The sequence below is a fragment of the Girardinichthys multiradiatus genome, chromosome 4 (assembly GCF_021462225.1).
Source record: "Girardinichthys multiradiatus isolate DD_20200921_A chromosome 4, DD_fGirMul_XY1, whole genome shotgun sequence".
Taxonomy (NCBI): domain Eukaryota; kingdom Metazoa; phylum Chordata; class Actinopteri; order Cyprinodontiformes; family Goodeidae; genus Girardinichthys; species Girardinichthys multiradiatus.
In genome coordinates, this window is record NC_061797.1 from 34,762,337 (window position 1) to 34,786,102 (window position 23,766).

At 39.9% G+C, this 23,766-nt stretch overlaps 1 protein-coding gene across 2 annotated transcripts in view; it reads left to right on the plus strand.

Annotated features, from left to right (window-relative positions):
- Positions 1-1,873: 1,873 nt before the first annotated feature.
- LOC124867315 (MAM domain-containing glycosylphosphatidylinositol anchor protein 1) overlaps positions 1,874-23,766 on the plus strand; it is a 287,734-nt gene continuing 265,841 nt past the window's right edge. Inside the window, exons 1-2 of one of the 2 annotated variants that reach the window (XM_047363702.1) lie at positions 1,874-2,491; positions 3,410-3,499. In XM_047363702.1, the coding sequence (XP_047219658.1) occupies positions 3,433-3,499 (67 nt within the window). In that variant the 5' untranslated portion in view covers positions 1,874-2,491; positions 3,410-3,432. The remainder of the gene's footprint in view (positions 2,492-3,409; positions 3,500-23,766) is intronic. The other variant, XM_047363703.1, reaches the window with a different exon arrangement.

Sequence of the window (23,766 nt, forward strand, 5' to 3'; positions counted from 1 at the left end):
ATCACTGTGCTCAATTGGCCTGCCAACTCTCCTGACCTGAACCCCATAGAAAATCTGTGGGATATTGTGAAGAGAACGTTGAGAGACTCAAGACCCAACACTCTGGATGAGCTAAAGGCCGCTATCGAAGCATCCTGGGCCTCCATAAGACCTCAGCAGTGCCACAGGCTGATTGCCTCCAAGCCACGCCGCATTGAAGCAGTCATTTCTGCCAAAGGATTCCCGACCAAGTATTGAGTGCATAATTGTACATGATTATTTGAAGGTTGACGTTTTTTGTATTAAAAACACTTTTCTTTTATTGGTCGGATGAAATATGCTAATTTTGTGAGATAGGAATTTTGGGTTTTCATGAGCTGTATGCCACAATCATCCGTATTAAGACAATAAAAGACCTGAAATATTTCAGTTAGTGTGCAATGAATCTAAAATATATGAATGTTAAATTTTCATCATGACATTATGGAAAATAATGAACTTTATCACAATATGCTAATATTTTGAGAAGGACCTGTATATCACTAACCTCCTGTGCAAAACGTTTTATATGCAGGTCAAAGGTTGCTCTTGGATCCACCTACTAGATGTTTATTCATGGGGTTTCATCCTTCCAGTCCACGATGCCAAGACTTTGGAAGACACTTCCTCTGTTTAGCTGCTGCATAGACACTACTGTCTTATTTAAAAAGCGACTGAAGATGCTGCTATTCAGACAAGAATTACCCGAGAGCTCTTTTCTGTACTTTTTTTTTCATTTATGTTATTTTATTCATTTTGCCATGGTGTTTTATTTTTTTCTCTTTATTGTGTGAAGTACTTTGTGACTTTGATCAGAAAAGTGCTTTATAAATAGATTTTATTGACTTACCTTCTGAGCTCTACTTGCTTAATGTTTTTACTTTTATATCAATTTCTGGCTTTCATGTACATGATGACAGCAATAAAACTCTTGACGCTTTAAAAAGATTTCAGGGACATATGACAATGGACAGATGGAAATCTTTAAAGACCTCTGTCACATTATCTACAGTCTAGCAGAGTTTAGGCCAGATACTTTATTTTAATTTATATCTTTTTAGTTGCTCTTTTATTTGAACTGTTTACAATTTTTCCTAGATTTTCTCCTGCCTAACCAGTAGGAAGAAGGAAAAATATTTATCTCTCATTTTTTTGTTTATATATATTATATGGCAAAATACTGAAACTAAATAGCTATTATTTAACCTCCGATTATTCAGATTAAATTCTAATATTTTGTTTGTCTTAGCTCAGGTAGCTGTTCAATATTTTTGATGTATAAAAATCAGTTTCAAAGCATCCAGTAGACCAGAGATGAGCTTTTGAATGGCAAACCATACTCGTCTATTGGAGAGATCGGCCTCGACAAAGGCTGATTTCAGACCCGATCACACTGTTTGCACACGCCTGTCAAGCGTAGGAGCATCACAGTGTGACGGCGGGCTGAAACACGTCCTCCTGTGGCGACACATGGAAGTCACAGGAACAACACGGTTGGGGGATGGAGACAGTGTGCACGGAAGACTTGTTCAAGTTTTTTGGTTTGTCTGTTTGTCTTTGTATTGCTGCCATACATAACAGGTTCACGCAGTGGCGTTGTTGGTTTTTGGAGCTCCTGCATTAAAGTAAACAACTTTCAGAGCGCTTTACAAATCTAATTGGCAAAGATTGTTGGCGACCGAGGAAGACCACTGCGCTCCTTGGCATGGTAAAGGCGTCCTGTCCTGTGGTATGGCGTTATATTAATGTCACCAGCCTGAAGTGAGAACGAAAAACAAACGGGGAGTGGGAGCAGTGATGCTTCTTTGACAACCTGTTCAGTGTGGAGCTGTGAAGCTTGAGCGCATTCCCGCTCCTGTCCTCCCTCCCCTCCTTCTCTCTTCATGCATCCCTCTCTCTCTCTCCCCCCACAGACAGGGGCGGTCGTTCTCAGTCTGCGCACATTCCACTTGGCCAGCATCCCTCGGACTCCACAGATTGAACAAGCGGAGAGGGGAGCTCATTCTCAGAGCGCATCATTTAGCGGGGCTCCACTAGACTGTCAGCGGCCAAAGCGGGAGAGAGGCAGTAATTCAACCACGCCTTTCTCAGTAAATAAAAGGAGAGCAGTCAAGGTGTAGAATAGATCTTAATATCTATTTTAAAAGGACTTGCGTGAGTTCATTTTTAAAAGGCTAAGGGATTTTTTCTTACTTTCATATTTGGGAGGAGGAGACTCCATCATCAGTTCTACGGTCCGCTTCTCTGATGCACATAAAAATAAAAATAAAAGTTCAAGTGGAAAATCTTTTGGACCGCGCCACAGTCTCTACATTGATGTTCCGATTGGACTTTTGTTTTAAACCTACAATTTCACTCTCACTGGAAGAGGATATATAACTTTTCAACTGGTGTTTGTGGAGAAGAGAAGCTGAGATCCGGAGGATTCTTGCCGCTGAGCCGGGAGGGAGTGCACAGCGCCGGCGGATTCAAGGTAGAGCCCAGACATTGAACTCATATTCACCTTACATTTTTTTAATGAGCTTTGCTTCTTTTAAAGAAAGTCTAAATCTGTTTGTTAAAGCCCCCCACAAATAAATTCAAATTCACCTAATAAACTCAAAGTTGATCATCTCACTAATAATATTCTGTTTGCGTTTAAGGAATTCAACTTGTGGGATTTTTAAAATTTCTAACTTCGCTTCGCTTTAATCCCCAGGCGTCAAAATAAAACTTTAATCATAACTCGATTTATTATGCAACCTGCCGACACAGCCATCCAGATATAAAAATACGAGGCAGGAAATCCTCATGTTCGGTCAGGGAGTCACACAAGAGACTTCATTATCTCCTGACTCCTGCTCATTTCCCAATCATTCTCGTAGTTTTCCCATCGATTCCGAAACCAGAATCTACAGCATCAACAACGGTCGTTGCTTTTATTTCAGATGGACGTCTGATCTGAAGAAAAGGCAGCTTGTGATTTTAGGGTGTTTGGAGTCAAAAGGTGCATGGATTGCTCCACTTGTTGTTTTTAATCCACCGTCCTCACTGCAGTATAATCCCCCGGTCCGCTCCTATCCCGACTACACCTGCCTCAACCAGGAGAGAGAAAAATGTAGCCAAGCCAAACATCAGACTTTTAACAATCCCGTCAATCTCCAATTCTTTTACACACAGTTTGTAAACTCAGTATAATCCACGCGGTCGTGATTGAATTACCCGCCCTTTAAATTGAATGAAGCGATGCAGGCGTTGCAGCCCGCAGTAAATTGCTCCGAAACATTATTTTCACGGCTTGTGGGGTTCAAAGAGACACAGCTGGACATGAAAAAATATATAATTAAAATAAAAGTGACTTTTTTTTTTTCTTTTTGCCCTGGTCTTACCTTAGCATTCTTGTCTCTCTCAGGTGATGACGGAGCTGAGTTGAATATGGAGATTTTCTGGATTTTCTTGTTTTCCGGTGTGCATCCTCTTGTTTGGGGGCAAGGAGTTTACGGTAAGAGGATGATGAAAGTTTATTTCCTCATGTGATCACACTGCAGCATCCTTCCATGCTTGGCAAGTTCAGAATGACCCAGCTGCACTGTGTTCCTAACAAGAATTTGTTGTGTTTTTAATCAACTAAAGACCCTTTAATGACCACATGTCAGCATGACACACAAATAGGCTCCCAAAAATGGCCTTTAAGCTCCAGCCAGTACAGCTCCAGGTGGATAGACTGCCACTTATCCTGAAGGGAACATTTCTTTAGAAGTCACTCAGAAAAGCTGCAGAACATCTAAAAAGTGTAGTTATTATTTACCCTTCCTGTTGTTTAAAGTCAGTTTTATGCCATTTCTAGAATCACAATCATGCAATACAGTTTGAGAAGTGGCTGAGTTGCAAAGAAACTTTTTGCTTTACTAAACAAATTTTAGAAATAGAACTGACAGACATTTTTGTCATCAAAAATTCCCACACTTGGTAAATCAAGTGTGTGTCCTATCCTTCACACACCCTGAGAAGGTTTTGAAGGATAGGATAAGCATGCCAAAACTCTCTAGGATGTGGCACGTCTTGTCAGGTTAAACAGGACAGTCACTCTGCGCTTTTGAGGATAAGGCCTCAGATTTGTGCCCTCTCAAGACTGCAGTTACACAGTGTATTACGGAGGCTCAGTTTCCAGAGCTTACAAGCCCCTGGCCAGACATGCATCCTCCTGTCCCTTCGTGCGAGGCAAACACACAAAACTCATCTGTCTGCTTTGATACATTGATTTTGACATTTGGAGAAATGTGGCAGCATTTGGAAACAGGCTCTGTTTTGTCACAGTTGTACAGAGTGCGCTTGTCACATGCAATCCTGCATCCCTCCGTCACACTGAGAGACGCTGACAGTCTTTGATTTGCTGAAGCATGTAGGCCTGTGTAAAAGTCCTTGCTAAGTAATCAGGTTTGCACTAGTCTGATATTTCACAGTCCTGCTGACTTATCAATATCAGTGTAAACTGCAAACAACTTACACAGATGGTTCCCAGATTTATGTGTGGATTATTTAATATAGTATGAGTTTAATATATTTAGGAATCCTCATTTGCAGCTGTGGATGTTTTGTAGCCCTCAACAGCAGAAATGTCAGTGTTAATGCAGTGAGACAGCTCAGGTTGTATTCTTCAAAAGTCTTTCGGTTTTACTGGAAATGTCAAACTTTGCTTTAGAAAAAATTGAGCCGTACTTCTGTTGAATATGCAGCTCTGTATGCTTTTACAGAGTGACACAAACTGTTTCTGCTCATTCAAAACCATTTTTATCACACGCGTTGTAGAATATAATATATTAAAAACGCATGGTATCCTAAGTAAAGCTTGCTGTCAGTGCGAGCTATAAGATCAGTTGTCTCCTATCAGTTTGATCTTTTGCTTTTTGTGATTATTTCCCCTCACTGTTGCATAAAATTGTTTTGAGTTGGCTTCAGGCTCATTCACAGTTTGTCATGCAGTGTTTGTCCATCATGGATTCTGTGATAAACATAATTTGGATTGAAGTTTCTCAGGTTTTGTTGTGGAAATTGCAGCATTTTGTGTATTCATATATGCTCAAAAAATTTACTTGTTCAATAAACAATAAGAAAAAAACTTTAATAAATTACAGGCATGTTATTTTTATGATAAAGCAATGGTGTTTTTGTAACCTAAAACATCTGGGTTAGGTCAACATAATCATTTAGAACCTTTTTTATTGTTATTTTTAAACCCACAGCTGGGTCAGTGTCATTTTAATTCTATTAGGATCATTTTCATTGATGAAAATTGTATTGTGTAAGGACATATTTCTTTGAAAGCACTTTTTTAAATTAAAGATATTAGTTAAAAAATTTCTCACTTGTCTTACTGGCACCAATCTAGTTGAATGAATGAAAACATTTCATGGTTTAAGCTAGGCTGGGGCTTCCATGGTTTCATGTTATCACCATGTTGTCAGAGAAATGTAAAACAACATGAATGGCATGATGTGACTGCTTTAATTTAAAAGTTTCTACTGATGCTAATAGAATGTAACATAATGATTTATACATTTTTTCAGAATCAACTTTATTTGTGTTTAAAAATGTGACGGTACATATTAATGGACATTTGCTTTTAAATAGAAGATATTTCTACTATTATTATTATTATTATTATTATTGTTACTATTTTGATACATAGACTTAAGTAATAACTTAAAATAAACACATTTAACTGTGGATGCAAGAGGAAGCTGTCTGAAAGGGATGTTCGGCTGCTAACCCGGATTGTATCCAAAAAACATAAAACCACGGCTGCCCAAATTACGGCAGAATTAAATGTGCACCTCAACTCTCCTGTTTCCAGTAGAACTGTCCGTTGGGAGCTCCACAGGGTCAATATACACGGCCGGGCTACTATAGCCAAACCTTTGGTCACTCATGCCAATGCCAAACGTCGGTTTCAATGGTGCAAGGAGCGCAAATCTTGACCTGTGGACAATGTGAAACATGTATTGTTCTCTGATGAGTCCACCTTTACTGTTTTCCCCACATCCGGGAGAGTTACGGTGTGGAGAAGCCCCAAAGTAGCATACCACCCAGACTGTTGCATGCCCAGAGTGAAGCATGGGGGTGGATCAGTGATGGTTTGGGCTGCCATATCATGGCATTCCCTTGGCCCAATACTTGTGCTAGATGGGCGCGTCACTGCCAAGGACTACCGAACCATTCTTGAGGACCATGTGCATCCAATGGTTCAAACATTGTATCCTGAAGGCGGTGCCGTGTATCAGGATGACAATGCACCAATACACACAGCAAAACTGGTGAAAGATTGGTTTGATGAACATGAAAGTGAAGTTGAACATCTCCCATGGCCTGCACAGTCACCAGATAATATTATTGAGCCACTTTGGGGTGTTTTGGAGGAGCGAGTCAGGAAACGTTTTCCTCCACCAGTATCACGTAGTGACCTGGCCACTATCCTGCAAGAAGAATGGCTTAAAATCCCTCTGACCACTGTGCAGGACTTGTATATGTCATTCCCAAGACGAATTGACGCTGTATTGGCCACAAAAGGAGGCCCTACACCATACTAATAAATTATTGTGGTCTAAAACCGGGTGTTTCAGTTTCATTGTCCAACCCCTGTATGTATGTATGTATGTATGTATGCAGGGGTGAAGGTAAGGTAAGGTAAGTTTATTTATTTAGCACTTTTCAGTAACGAGACACTCAAAGCGCTGAAAGTAGTTTTAAATTCTTTCCGGTACTTAGGGGCGGAGCTAGAGAGATAGGAGGGGGGAGACGCACTGGGGGCATATATATAATGTGTGGGATCTCTCTCTCTCAGCAAAGTCCAAACTCAAACTAATTAAAATGTATCAATATTTTACTTCATTGTAGGCTGTCTGTATAAGGCAGAAATTAGAATCACTTGACAATGTAGAATATTTATCAATTGTAAAAGAACTACCATGTATGAAACAATGATAAACCATTTTCTGATGCATAACATTTCATCTCCAGTTTCCGTCTTTTGTTTTGAACAAATAAGTTATTGTTCTCTGCATTGTGGTCAAGTTTTGATTTTTTTTTATAAAAAATTTGACAGTTTGGTTGTTTTCGCGGTTTTTATTTAAAAGTCTGTAGATGGTAAGTGATTTATTGTTCGTCCTGTCCTAATGCAAGCGCCGGTTTTTTATGTCTGTGCACCACCTGTGTAAAATCTCCCAGTCCATTAAATCGAACGCATCGATCTCCTTGGCAGCCGCTCTGTTTTGGAGGTAAGCACGCATGCGCTCTCGTGTAGTGAATGTGAAATCTCTGGTCATAAGCGGTGTTTTCAAGCTGTACTGTGTTGTTGTAATTCAGCAAAATAACATGAAACACAACTAGTTACTCTCCCTTTGCTTTTAACTGCGGAATTTTGCAGCGAGCAGACAGACATTAAACGTAGCGGTACTCGTTTTGAAGGCTGGCCGTTCACAAAAGCCTCGAGCTCCGAGGGGAGAGAAGCAAAGCAAGAGCATTGAGGCTCCAGCATAGCAGAACAATTCAGAAACTATTTGGAATGAGGGGAAAAAAGCTATATTTATAAACAGATTAAGTCGTGTTTTAGACTGCCTTTTGCTAGCGGATCTGATCTTCTTTGTGTGCTCGTGAGTTTTTGCAGCCGTGGTTCTGGGTGACGGCTTCATAGCAGACAGCCGTTCTTCCCTCTTCCCGGTACGCAGTACTGGCGCAGAATCTTTTAGTGGTACGCAGTACCGGACCGGCTCACTTTCACCCCTGTATGTATCTACAGGTCCTTCTCAAAATATTAGTATATTGTGATAAAGTTAATTATTTTCCATAATGTCATGATGAAAATTTAACATTTTATATATTTTAGATTCATTGCACACTAACTGACATATTTCAGTTAGTGTGCAATGAATCTAAAATATATGAATGTTAAATTTTCATCATGACATTATGGAAAATAATTAACTTTATCACAATATGCTAATATTTTGAGAAGGACCTGATTCTCTACTGAGCACCTGGGCCTCTTTAGTCACTGCCAAGGGAAGAGAAGCCCCAGGGCTTTGTAAGAATGTACTGGCCTGCATTCACAGGAACCAGACACTCAGGTGGGTAACTCTTCTTGACTAAAAGGACTCATTCGAAGAAAGCGGCCGGTCTCACAATTTGCACAAATGTGGTAAACAACACAAGTTAGGAGGAACAGGGAAAAGAGCCAACGAGTTTGGCACGCTGCACGCACATATGCATAAAATGCTTTCCATCACTTTGGAATTGTTTAGCACTTGCTTTAGCAGGCAGATGCGACTCAGCGCCCGTCGGGAGCCCAACGGCGAAGTGTGCCTGATTGATGTCAGCGGTTTGGATGCCTGCGAGGTTCATTTACTGTAGCCTTCTCCGGGGTGTTTTTGGATGCATGTGTTGTTGTCAGTCTGTGCCTGTGTGAATCTGTGCATGCAGGTGTTCATGTATCAAAGTGTGGGAAGTGTCCAAGCCTCTAAACCTCAGAGTTTGTGTGTGTGCATTGCTGTGCGAGAGCCTGAGTGGGATGTGTTCGTCTGCAGCAGTCACACTTTCCTTTACTTTGAAACAGTTTGCTGGCTCAGCAGGCACTCATGGATCGGTCACTGTTTTTCTTGCAGCAGTTTGGTATTGACTACCCTTCTCTGAAGTCTGATAGGTTGTCAGGAAGCTTGTAACACCTGTCTGTCAGATTGCAAATGGACAGATACCAAGGAAGGGTGATGCCTCATTTCAAGGGAAAAAAAGGAAAGCTGCACACCATATGTCTCTTAAGACCCAGCTTTGTTAAGTCTGATAGGAACATCTATAGCATGTCTTGTTTATTACCATATTTTCGCTGTTTTCTCTTGGGGACAAGCTTTATATATGCATCTCCACACATCGATCCCCGCATACATATTAGGTGATTTTCAATTTCCATTTAGTCTGGGTATACTGCTGTCTAGAGGAATTCCAATTTTGATGTGGCACGCATTTACATGCAACAAATTGCAACACACTTAAGCAGAAGGGCAGGTTCAGAAAATGTCAAGATAATCTTGAACGATGTTCAGCCTCAACAGAGCCACCGAACACAGACAGAGTGCATCAGAAAAAAAGTGTCTCTATCTCCATGGCACTGCGTCACATCTCACTGTGCGAGGCAGCAGAGTTCACAGAGACACCAAATTATTGATTGCTTGACAAAGTCACACAGCACCATTAGCTGCTGCTGTAGATGGAATCCAGACTGCATTAGCCTGCAATACGATGCTTCATTATGTGCTTGTTAACAGGAAATTTAATGAACTTAAATCAATGACTTTGCTTAACACGTTTTTTTTTAGTTTTAAGTAGGGCTTCTGCAGCAGTAGCAGAGGAGGAGAGGCCTTGCCCTTGGCCATAAAACAAAACACTGTGAGAGATGCAGAAAGTGAAAATGTTTTTTGTACCTAAATTGCACACAAATTTAACAACACTTTGAAGATGTCGCCCAAGGAAAATATGAATGCTTGGGATACATTTTTTTTTTGCAAACTGTGTGCATGTGTGTATCTGTGTATATTTGCGTTCATCTTGAAACAGAGCTGCAGTTAGTGATAAAAAGAATTGCAGATTCTTAAAATGTGAGTTCAAAGTTCAATAAAGTCCAGCTTATCTGTACTGAAACAGACTGATGTTGACTCAGTTCTTATACACTCACTTTATTAGCTATACCTGTTCAGTTGCTTAACACAAATAGAGAATAAGCCAATAACATAGCTGAAACATAATGCATTTAGGCATCTAGATGTGGTAATGACAGTTTCTGGAAGTTTCAAAGAAGCATCAAAATTGTGAAGAAAGGAGAGGTAAGTGATTTTGGAATGTTGCATGGGAGTAGGTATGAGTTGCACTGCTCTGATTATCTCAGACACTGCTTTTCTACTGGGATTTTCATGCACAATCTTCTCTGGAATTGACCAAGATTGCAGTGTGTGGATGAAAATAGCATGTTGATGTCAGAGATCAAAAGATACTGGGCAGACTGGTTTGAGATGACCGAAATGCAACAGTATCTCAAAATCAACTTGTTGATCAACTTGATCCGACGAGTCTCGATTTCAGCTGCGACATTCATATTGTTGGGTCAAAATTTGGCATAAGCAACATGAAAGAATGGATCCATCTTGCCTGGTACTAATGGTTCAGGCTGTTGGTGGTGGTGTAATGATGTGGAGGATGTCTTGGCACACTTTGGGCCCCTTAATACCAAATTAGGATCATTTCAACACTAAAACCTTCCTGAATATTGTTGCTATGCATGTCCTTATCTTATAAACACAATGTATCCATCTTTTAATTCATGGGTGCCCAAGTCCAGTCCCTGAGAATTACTATCCTGCACCTTTCGCCAACACACCTAAACAAATGAATGGCTCTTTACCAAGCCTCTGCAGAGCTCAATGGCATACTGATGACGGAATTTAACCATCTAATTCCGGTCTGTTGGAAAAGGGATGCATCTAAAAGTTGCAGGATACTAGGACTGGACTTGGATATCCATGTTTTAATTGCTACCTCCAGCAGGATGAAGTAACATGTCACAATAATAATATCAAACTGGTTTCTCAATCATGAGAAATCTCAGTCACCAGATCCTAACCCACCTTTGGGATGAATGGTATGACATGTTTGAATCTTGAATATGCCACTGAATTGGCAGTTCTCAAGGAAAAAGAGTAACCAACCCAATACTAGCAAGATACACCTAATAAACTTGCTGATGAGTCTAATTTGTCATTTTGAATGGGATATATGTAACCTTGTAGTGACCAATATATCTACTTTAATTAAACACAATTTTCTGTTGACACACATATGTAGCCATGGCAATATACAGTGCCCGTTTTAAAAGTGAAAAACAACGTCTGTATTGTATTGGAGAGGAGAGTCTGACCGATAGTCGAACCTCGGCTTCAGGAGGAACAGTGTGGTTTTCGTCCCAGCCGTGGAACACTGGACCAGCTCTATACCCTCTACAGGGTGCTCGAGGGTTCATGGGAGTTTGCCCAACCGGTTCACAGGTGTTTTGTGGACCTGGAGAAGGCATTTGACTGTGTCCCTCGTGATGCCCTGTGGGGGGTGCTCCAGGAGTATGGAATCGGCGGCCTTTATTAGGGGCCATCCGGTCCCTGTACGAGCGGAGCAGGAGTTTGGTCCGCATTGCCGGCACTAAGTCGGACCTGTTCCCAGTGCATCTTGGACTCCAGCAGGGCTGCCCTTTGTCGCTGGTCCTGTTCATAACTTTTATGGACAGGATTTCTAGACGCAGCCAAGGGCCGGAGGGGGTCTGGTTTGGGGACCAGTGGATTTCGTCTCTTCTTTTTGCGGATGACGTGGTCCTGCTGGCCCCCTTTAGCCAAGACCTACAGCATGTGCTGTGGCGGTTCGCAGCCGAGTGTGAAGCGGCTGGGATGAGGATCAGCTCCTCCAAGTCCGAGGCCATGGTACTCGACCGGAAAAGGGTGGCTTGTCCTCTTCAGGTTGGAGGGGAGTTCCTGCCTCAAGTGGAGGAGTTTAAGTATCTCGGGGTCTTGTTCACGAGTGAGGGAAGAATGGAGCGGGAGATCGACAGACAGATCGGTGCGGCTGCCACAGTAATGGGGGCGCTGTGCCGGTCCATTGTGGTGAAGAGAGAGCTGAGCCGAAAAGCAAAGCTCTCAATTTAGTGGTCGGTCTACGTTCCTACCCTCACCTATGGCCATGAACTTTGGGTCATGACCGAAAGAACGAGATCACGGATACAAGCGGCTGAAATGAGCTTCCTCCGTAGGGTGGCCGGGCACTCCCTTAGAGATAGGGTGAGGGCTCGGAGTAGAGCCGCTGCTCCTCCACATCGAGAGGAGCCAGTTGAGGTGGCTCGGGCATCTATACCGGATGCCTCCTGGACGCCTTCCTCGGGAGGTGTTCCAGGCATGTCCCACCGTGAGGAGGCCCAGGAGACGGCCCAGGACACGCTGGAGGGACTATGTCTCTCGGCTGGCCTGGGAACGCCTTGGGCTCCCCCTGGAGGAACTGGAGGAGGTGTCTGGAGAGAGGGACGTCTGGGCGTCTCTGCTGAGTCTGCTGCCCCCGCGACCCGGTCCTGGATAAGCGGAAGACAACGAATGAACGAACACAACGACTGTGCACTATGCCGCTGGACAGGACACAACACAACAAAGAAGAAAATGTTTCCTTTATTTTTTTCTTTAACCAAACCTTAATAATGTTGCGAGTAAGTGGTACTTGCCTATTTGAAGTGTCTCCACAACCACACTCAGTTTGACAACAGCTGGCACTGGTCAACTAAAAAGTCCACTGCTTAGTATCATACTTGCAGACTAATTAGTCCTCTTTGTTGGTTGGATGGAGTCAAAGCCCAGCATGGATGCAACTTCTGCTGCTTCAACTACAGGATTTTGCTTATGTATTTTTGACTCCACTGTAATCATGTATGTTGCTGTGTTTTTTATTCTGCTCAGACAAATACAATTAAATCCACAAATAAATTCTGATTCATTTTTCAGTTAGAAAACAGATCAAAGATGAGATGAAATACTAAACATAATTTAAAGTGATGGAAATAAGTTCCCTCTCCATAGCATTAAAGTCAACATCCATAATTTTTTTCCGAAATTGTGTTCTGACATGAGCCTTTGAACACTTTTCTTTGAGTTTACTGCTGTCTGTTCTCACAGTACTTTTTTACAGTCCAGATCTGCTGCCTCTAAGCGCAGCTACCACAGATGTAAAATACTCTGGTGCTTCCTCCACTTTGGCTGCAGGCACATAGCCTTAATGTTGGTGACCTAGAAAGAGATCACTCCAGGTTTAACTGGCCCGACCAACGGCTCCTAGGGACTCCAGCTCTTTCGCTCCTCAAATCAGCACTTTTTGTTTGCGTCTCTTTTATGTCTCCTGCCGCCGAGTTTATTTGGGATGCTGAATATTGCCCTTTTTCTAATAAGCATCCATAATTTATTGGTGGCTCTGAGGCAAAGAAGGAGGAGAGGAGAAAGGGAGGGCAGACAGTGATAAGAAGAGACTGAAGCATTAAGCTAGAGATGATTAGAATCTCTCACCTCCTACGATCTGACACCCACCATGCTTCTCCAACTCTGTGCTTCTTTGTGTTTGAATTTTTCAGCATGTGTCCATCTACAATGTTTTCACAGGTGCACTCTCCTGAGTGTGTGAATGCATACATGATACACCTGTTTGAACAGATTTCTGTTCTCACAACATGAAAAACAGACAAATGCACATTTACAAAATCCACCCATTCTAGCTATATGATCAGTAATGTCATCGAAAGCTGAATGACCTTCTACATTTTATTACAGTCCTTTCAATTGCACCTTGTTCTGGATGGATGGATGGATGGATGGATGGATGGATGGATGGATGGATGGATGGATAGATAGATAGATAGATAGATAGATAGATAGATAGATAGATAGATAGATAGATAGATAGATAGATAGATAGATAGATAGATAGATAGATAGATAGATAGATAGATAGATAGATAGATAGATAGATAGATAGATAGATAGATAGATAGATAGATAGATAGATAGATAGATAGATAGATAGATAGATAGATAGATAGATGTCTTTGTTTTGTTGCGAACATTTTCCTCCAGATCCTTTGCCTCCTTTGTTCTTTCCTTGCCTTTTCTTCTTTGTGCTTGACTGGATATTAAAGCCTGACAACATTTCTATTAACCCACAGGTCAGCAGCAGAGCCACAGACCTGTGGTTGGAGTGATGTGCTTAAGCTGTTTTACACTAGCCTTGCTACCTAGGGGTAAAGGATAAAAGAGCTAAGACAACATCTTGGGAGGTTGTCTGATTTATCACCGTACCTCTGACAAGATATACTCAAAACCTGGGATGGATATAAAGAAGCAGGATAGAGTTGGATAGTCACTTTTGGGGTCAACAAGTGAGATAAGACATTAATAAAAGCAAAATGCACAGAAAGTCTTATGTCTTACTTGAGATGTTTGATCAGATTTAGGTCTAAACTTTGATTGGTTGACTTTAACACAGGAATATGCTTTGATCTAGCTCTAGGTGAATGTTTAAGGTTGTTTTCCTGTCTTTTGTAGTTTGAACAAGTTCCCTTCCTTAATTACCCTGTATTTTGCTCCATGTATCTTCTAACCAGCTCCTTGTCCCTGCTGAAGAATTAATTTTTTTTGAGGATTTATTTTATTACTGTACAACTACAGAGCTCTCAGTCAATCCAAAATATTAATGAACCTTACACCTGAATATTTAAAAAAGTGAAAGTAAGGTTTGGGATTTCTTTGGCGAATATCTGTGTGCACGATTATCGGGCAACTGTTAGGGTGCAGAGTTATTATGAAATATTAGAAAGTCAAATTCTACCCTTTTTTATTTTTATCCATGAAAGTGAGAAACATTTCTGACATAAAAAATTGAATTCAGTGACTAGCATAGCCACTCTTCTTCTCACAAGACATCTATTTATGGAGTTTGTCAGTCTCTTGATCTGTTGACGATCAACTTTTGTGTTGCAGCATCCATAGCATCCCAGACATTATCCAGAGACATTAACTTCACCGTAAATCTCCTGTTAAGTTGAGCCCGAACGTTTTTAATAGGGTTTGGGTCTGGTGAGGAAGGAGGGCATGTCATTATTCGTTCATATTTAAGGGCTTTACTGGCTAGCCACGTATTGGAGTACTTCAGTGTATGCAATGGAGCATTGTCCCACACAATACTATGGTCTTCTTGAAACATGCAGACTTTTTTCTTAACCAGTTTTCTTGGCACATTCTCTACATTTCAACTTATGTGTCTTGTTTAGTGCTGGTTGAGTTTCAGCATTCCTTACCTGTGCCATGTTGCTGAGCACTGAACACCTTGTTCTTTGGGCATTCCAGGTAGGTTGCAGTCCTGGAGTAGAATGGGTTCCTGGTACCCTCATGCTTAATTCTTCTCAAATACTTAGGCTACAGCCTCCCTCATTACTCAAACACACATAACCTGATATGCTTAAATTCAATGAGCATTCTATTTTAACAGCTTGATGTTGGAAAATTTGCATAAAAATGATCTGTTAAAAATGTTAATTGTGTAATGTGTAATATTAATTTTATGAATATAAAAAGCGGCTGTCAGCTAATAGGTCTCAGACTGGAACTAAAATACATTCTGCATGATGACATACATAGATGCATATGATGTCTAAAAAAGGCTAAAGGTGTCTCAAAACAATGTGTTGCGCCTTTATTTTCCAAACATTTTAAGTATATTGACTTAAGAAGTAGGAAGCATTTTCAAATTTAAAGGTCAGTAAATGTTAGCTTATTTTGAAGTAAATTGATTTAAATAATGACAGAAATATTATATAAGTCGCTGAACCAAGGAACTCTGTTCAAGCTTTGTACAATGTAATTAATAACAAAGTGCTACATAAAAAGGGCCTCAGGCCCTGGGCTACCTGGCTGGTTATTTTTTATCCTTGTAAATAGCCCTGCCGAAGCCTATTACTGATTTTCTTTCTAAGGCTTGCCAAAGGCCCTAAGTAAGTATGACAAGTAATAACAACAAAAAAGTTTATATAAAGTTGTTAATTTGGACCATGTTGTTTTTTAATAGATTGCATAGGATTGCATATTGAGCCCCATGTTGCCCCTTTATTTCCTTCTTATTTATTTAGTATAAGAAATGTTGTTAAATTAGTGTAATGCAAATAATTTGATTGTTTAATATAATTGTTTTCTGTCGGTCATTACCATGAACTAGTTTCATTTTCATATTTTTTCCTGTGGTACATGTTATCAGCCAGCTTTAATCACTATCACAACATATTGAGGGAGAGTTAACACATCCTGACAAACTGTTTGCCAATCATTATCAACTTTCCGTCTAAATGTTTTCCTTCCATTTTATGCAAAATGAAATCAAAGATGAAAGCCAGATGAAAACAAGTAAAATGTCTAGCAACTCTGCAGGCTACAGAAGTACCTGGCAGGTGCTAAATTGTAATCAGAATCACTATAATTTTCTCTCTAAAATTACAGTGGAGCTCACCTTCTATTTATTCATTTAAATTCCCTTTTTCCCCCTGTCCTTGAAAGTCGCTATTTCGTGTGGATGATGCTCCGGTTCATGCAGATCTCATCCACATGCAATCATGTGCACAAGCACACTGTTTTCACATGCAAGCGCAGAGATATTCATATGCAGAAATATTAATTCTAGTGATCACCTTTTGCTGAACTTTCATCATTAGCTCACTGTGATCATCTCTCTTTTAAAATTGTGGGTAATATTTCTCCCTCCCCTCCCTCCCTCCCTCACACACACACACACACACACACACACACACACACACACACACACACACACACACACACACACCTAGAGTGGTTCTGAGCTTTACCGGACAATGAGGGTGCCCTGTGGGTTAGAAAAAACTGTCAGGGAAACTTCACTTTTCTCCTCTGTAGTCCTGTCACTCTGTCAGACATGATCAAGCACCTCTTGCTGGCTCGGCCTCGAGACGAAATATATATATTTGTGTGGATGTGTCTTGGTGTGTGAGTGCTTGTCTCTTCGATCACTTTGTTAGGGACACAGAACATCTTCCTGTTTAACATGTAATTTGTCTTAGTTTTATGTTTTGGTGTTGTTGTCCTTAGAGTGAAGGAGGAGGGTCCCTGTGTGTGAGTAAGTGTGTTATGTTGTGCATTCGCTTTGGACATGAGAAGGAGGGAACATTTGGCATCTAACTTATTTATGGAGGCAACAGGATGGTTGTGAACAGTGGTAAGAACATAGCTTACATCAGAGACCGTCTGCCTCCTCTTGCACTTCTCTCACCCTGTCACTCATTCTTTCTTCCATTCTCCTTCAGCCCACTATCCTTTGTCCTGAACACTTACCCCTTCACTTTCCCTCATAATGCTTTGCACCATTTGTTTGCTCATATTTAGAGGTTTGGTTTGTGATCTAAGTGACAATAGATGCATTTTTTCATTTCCGTCTACTTCATTGTTCTGCCTTTTCAAATCAGATAAATCAATGGTAACATCAAAGAACTGTGTGACATCTGTTACAGACAAATATCTCCGTTTGAAAGAATAATTGGTTCCTGATCTACCTTACTATGAAAGTCAGCATCAATCAGTGTGGAAGATTCCTTTCAAGTGTTTTGTTCCCTTCAGAGAACCACACAAATTAACCTCAGAGATAAAGTGGATTAGCGATATATATATACAATTCAATTCAATTAAAAAATACTTTATTAATCCCAAAGGGAAATTAAATGCTGTTATAGCTCATATTATGAGGGTTTCCTCAAAGAGCCGTTGTAGATGCTGATGGCTGTGGGCAGGAAGGATCTCCTGTAGTGCTCCGTCTTACAGCAGATCTGAAGAAGCCTCTGACTGAAGACACTCTATTGTTGTAGGACAGTCTCATGAAGAGGATGCTCAGGGTTCTCCATAATGTTCTTCATTTTATGAAGAATCCGTCTTTCCACAATGATCTCCAGAGGTTCCAGAGGAGTCCCCAGAACAGAGCCAGCCTTCTTTATCAGCTTGTTGAGCTTTTTAAGTCCCTGGCTCTGATGCTGCTACCCCAGCAGATGAATAAACATGGGTTTATTACCACAAACAAAAATAACTACGATATATAAAATGTTAGACACAGTAATCTTTGGACCAACTCTATAGACGAAGAAGGGTTTTATTGATTTTTGTCATTTTTAATTATGTTAATAAAAACATACTTTTTTTTTTTTTCAAAATTATACTCCTTTTACATTGTTTTATTATATATAATTTCTAATCAGAAACAAACTTCTTGGTTGAACATAAATAATTATAAATCAAAATCTGCCAGAGTTATAAATTATATTGGGCTTAACTGTAAATGAATAAATAAATAAATAAATAGATAAACATTAAAGCTAAATTATTTACAGTGTTGTGGCAAAGTATTTGGTAATTTGGCTTTTTCATCTCTCTTAAACTACAGTAAGCGACACAAATGAAGGAAACATGGAACAGTGGTGAACCTTTCCAGCAGTGGCTAGTTTATAAATATTATTCCACAAAAGGGCATCTAAAAGCTTTGCAGGCCCAAACCGCTTCGCTTACGGTGGTGCATGATTCAACAATAAGAAACTGGGCAAAAATTAAATCAGTGGGAGAGTTCCAAGGTGAAAACCACTGAGGAGCACATAGAAAAAAAGGAATACAATATTTTAGGGGGGGGGGGGGGGGGGGGGGTTACATTGTTTTGGGGTAGACGTCTTTCTTTAATTAATGAATTCATCAACTGCTGAAACTGCCTTTTGTTTTTTTTTTCTCTGTGTTTGTCAGATATTAAAATTTGTTGTGATGTGAAACATTTAGGGGTATCAAAAAAAAAAAAAGAAGAAAACTCTAAGGGCCCAGTACATTTTTAAAGCAATGTACAAATTTACAAATACAAGTTACTGGTTTTGTTACTACATTGCTGTTACTTTGGATGGATGTTTAAAAGCCACTGCAGCTTTTAGTGACTTTACCACTGTGTGAACAAACCTCCTGGTTTTCTCTTTTGAATAAGCAGCGTGATTAAGCTATGAAACCACAATCTTAAAACCTGTTTCAGACATTCTGTGGTTTATAAGTTCCTTCAGTTGTTGGTTTTTGTTTCTGACTGATATTCAGTTGTTTCAATGTAATACACAGTTTTCTTACAGTAATACCTTGGACCTTAAAGCGTGATGTTTTTCGTCTTTACTCTCTCAAACTTGTAGTATGTGTTATCCAGAGTGTTCAAACATCATTTTTCATTATTAACCATAGTAAAACCCTAAGATTGCTGTGAAACAATGTTTTTTGATAACCATCTGATTTTAGAATTGACCCACTGTTCAATTTATGCGAAGCATACTGAAACCATTCTTGCCATTGCTTTCACTTTTATCTACCACTAGAGCTACATGTCACGACGTTGTTTAAAAAACCTCATGCAGATATTTACGGGGATGTAAGAACCAAAACTCTACTTGAACTGTTGTGTTTCTACTATGTTCGGCTTTAGGATCCCTTTTTGTGGTACTGAAAGCCCAGAAACCACGGCAAACAACCACAATCGGTGGATTGGGTCATGTCCAACTAAACTTTCTGACAGCAAGAGGGGATCAACATTGGAATCTATCTTGTGCTCCGACATAAGTCCGGCCTCAATAATTCAGTGATGCGTGCTGCTCAGAGAGCTCACCCTCTCCTAGCTTCTTCGTCATTCTCAGTAGCTGTCTCAAATTTTCTCTCTCGCTAAGTGTCAAGGAATGCCCCCCCCCCCCCCGACACTTAAAACGTTTGCACTTTTAGCCTGCCACTCTCATACTTTTCCCATCCCTTTTCCACCCATCTCAGCTGGCTCAGAGGAGATGGGGGTATAATCTGTTGGATATGCTGAGAGTAACCATGTTCTCAGTATAGCAATTTACCTGCCACCAGCTACACATCCGTCTCTCCTCCTCCCTCACTCTGTCTTTACCCGTCCACTAAACTTTTACCTGTCAAAAAAAGATGTTCCTGTCATCTTCATGCCTTCCCTCCTCCTCGCCTCTCACTGATCCTTTTTCCCAGCCATGCATACCCATAGCATGTCAAATAAAGTATGCCCACTTATTTGCTTTCTATCCTCTTTACATCTTAATTTGCTCTCTTGATCCAAACGATTTCAGCAGAAACAACCTTTAATTTCCCCCATTTTCTTTCCTCTTTTGCATCTTCCCTCTGCAATTTGCCATATCCTTCTTTTTCTTTACATCCTCCACCTCTCTTTTCCAAAGCCCTGTCATATTCTCACTATCATCTGAAAGTTCAGTGAAATGAATCCACCCACTTCTCCACTTCCAGCATATGTAGGACATAGCTAACACTGCCATTGAAAGCTGTAGAAAGGCTTTCGGGAAACAGGGTGGAACGCTGACACTGGGGAACAAGAAGACAGCATAGGTTAGATGCAGCTACAGGAAATGAGGACAGAGCGAAAGGTGCATCGACCAGCCACCTCATTACTCATTAAAGTATAAAAACATGAAACAAAGCAAACAGGAAGACATGCTATACAGCAGAAATTCCTCACCCTTATTTTACCCTTATTTTTACCAGACAGCACAGTTGTGGCCCTTGCATAAATTTATGTTTTGCGTTACCGCAAAATAATAAACTCTTTTCACATATTTTCATGAATGGAATATTTTTGCGCACTTGGAAGTTCAGTATTTCATAACCTTTTTTGACTGATATACTGCCACAGTCACATCAAATAAGTTCACAAGCCCCTTCAGCTACTGCTTTTGTGTGAATAATTTATCAGTTTGAGCTGGTTTTAATTAATGTCATTGATTATATGAAAGAGCATGTAATGTTAAGAATTTAGCCCTGGACACGTTTCCATTCTTTTGTTTCTGAATGTCATAAAGGCTTAGCTGTGTTACCTTATGTTGGTGGGAAAAAGGTACGTTAAAGCTTTTTCTGTCTCTAGAAATGTCAGTTTAGAAAATTAATATATAATGTCTGCTTCATGTCTCTGCTTTAAGAAGCAGCTCCAGGCAAACAAAAATGCTTTCCTAGTAAAATACTCCCAAAGCTCTGACCCTGCTGCTTGCTAGAAGCTGAAATGAAGATAATTTAGACTCTAATGACCTACAAAGATCTACAAAGATTGCGTGTGCAATGAATAACAGGTGCAACAGTGGTGCAGACCACCCAATAAGAATTTTGCATGTGCTACTGGATGTCATCATTGACATTTTGGGAGAGCAGAGTGACCGAATAAGTAAGGTTAGTTTATGGATGGATTTAGATGTAATAATGGATTTAGAGGTAATAATAATAACAATAATAATAAGAACCAGAAGAATAAATATTAGAAATATTTATTCAACATATAAATATTAGAACAAGGAAGAAAATAATAAAAGATGTTAATGTTAAAAGATTAAATATCAATCATAAAACCTGACAAAAAAAGAATCCCTGGCCCGTGAAGCCTGTCGGCTTTTATTCTTTGAAAAGCACATTGTTGGAATCAAGGGTTATTACTCGCTTGACCCAATGCAAACCAAGATAGGCCCATAATAACAGTCAGTCAGTCAGTCAGTCATTTTCTACCGCTTATTCCATAGTGGGTCACGGGGGAGCTGGTGCCTATCTCCAGCAGCCTATGGGCAAGAGGCAGGGTACACCCTGGACAGGCCCATAATAACATGTTTATTTAATTTAACATGAATGTGCTGCGTTCAGAGTCTGTAAAGAAACATTGAGGGACCCAGAGCAGTTCTTTCATTAGTTTTCCTTAAATGTTCCTTTTTCTGGTCCCTGGTGGCTGTTTTGTTCAGAAACATGCCACTGTATTCAATCATTTACTATGGCAAATGGTAAAAGGCCTGCACTTGTATAGGCATCTTTATCAAGTCTGATGACCCCAAAGCGCTTCACACTGCAATCACTCATTCACCCATTCATGGTGTTTTTAAACTGCAAACATGCAGCAGGCAACTATAATCTGCGCCACCTGTTCTGAGCAATATAGGAGCGCTCCTCTGTCTATCCAGACATAACAGTGTCATCCCATAATGTGATTATGCACTGGAATAATAATCCTGCAGATAATATCTTTCTTTTTGACAGTTAAAATATATTGACATGTGCACAGCAAGTTCTCTCTCCGTCATGTGTAATTGTATATATGACTCCTTCTGACCACATTGACTGCAGACATTTTTGCTTGCCAGTTAGCACCTGACTTTCAAAACATGCTAAATATAGATGCATAAACTGCTCCTGCAATACGTTTCAGGTTTAATAGCGTTGCGGGTGGTGAGGAATTACATTTGCATATCCTCCTCCCATAAATTTGTGCGTTGGGGTCATTAGCATGTGTTTACAGATTAATGAAGGAACAAATGCTTAAAAGTTTGTGGATGTCATCCTGCTCATTTTATGCACGCAATATGATTTGCACCTGATTTGTAGATCAGCTTTGTGCACGCAATCCAGTTTGTGTGTGTTTTTATACACGCAAACCTTTTGAAGATCAGGCTCTAAGTTTTCTGTGAAGAATAAAATTGCATTGCATTGCATTTCATCCAGTGATACTATTTTCAGGCATTAGCTGGCTTCAATACAGTTGTCAAAGTCACAGTTTCAAATTTTGTGTCACGCTGTTTTTGCAGTTTGAACACTTATATTAAGATACCAGAGACTTTGCAAGATTTTCAGGAGTATGCAGCACAAAGTAGAGTTTCCACATCTATTGCTATTAGCAAGGTGCCAGTCAGCTCTAAATTCAACTATATTCATCGATCCATCTATCCCTCCATTTTCTATGTCTGCTTATCCTTGCAGGATTGCGGAAGGGCTAGTGGCTATCTCCAGCAGTCATTGGGCGAGAGGTGGAGTACACCCTGAAAGGTCGCAAGTCCATAATAGGGCAACACAAACACACACATAACAGACAACCTTGAACACACACACGAAAAACCTAAGAGCAATTTAGAGAGACCAGTTAACAGTCTTGTTGTTGGTGTGTAGGAAGGAAGCCTGAGTATCTGGAAGAAGCAACACATGCATGCCACTTTAAAAGTCAAACAGATGCAAATATGATTCAAATCAATCTATTTCATTACAATACAATACAATTAGTAAGACCTCATTTACACCTGGCACTAACATAGTTCCTGAGCAATCCAATCATATCCAGGAGGCACTAAATACCGGTGCGAACAAACTCAAAATGCATTGAAGAAAGTTTCATTCACACAACCTTTGGTGACTGTCTGGGACACTTCTACCTGTATTAATATGGTACTCTGAATGCAATCTGTCCTAGGACTCATTGTGGGACCACCCACTGACGAGACATGACTTGCCTCAACCAACAGCAATACCTGGAAAAGACAAACCTTCTGTAAACAGCTGTGCCAAAATCCGCACTGCTCTCAGCTAATCTAAAACGATTAAACAGCTATCTGGAATACTCCTTCATCAAAAATGTCAGAATGCTAAATAGGTAAGTAATGTTTTATCATTTTTGGAGCAGTGATCAGTACATAATAAAATCACTCAGACAAAGCACAGAATCTCTATGAGTAATATTATGTTACTTTTACACAACGTGCATAAACTAATAACTATGTGCAAAAAAGTCCTGCTGTTTTATAAGTTAAAATCCTTAGTATCTGTGTGCCAACACCATGCTTTTAAAGGTTACACATTATTTACTCTTCTTTTCATCTCTTGTAGCTTTAAACTACACAATTAAGCTTATAAAGAGTTTATAGGACAAATAACTGCTCAAAAGTGCACCAAATTAAAGTAAAAAGTAATAACTTATAAGATTTATTTTATATTATGTATGTAGACATAACCAGTGTTAGTTATATGTAGTATATAGTAGTAGATTTATTTCAATTGAAACTAAACCAATTATATCATTTTAAAGTTTTAGTTTTAATACCATAATATTTTTAACCAGTAATATTCTTGTGCAAGTTAAAAGTATGTATCCGAAATGTACCAATCAGTCTTTTATTCTATAAAATCGTCTATCTGGAAGGTTAATTCTTAACCTTTGCACTAAGTGATCTTTGGTACAAATAAAAAGAAGCAAAGGGGTTTCTTTATTTACCGGTAGTTAAAATCAACACCATATTGAACACATATAAATGAATACTAAAAA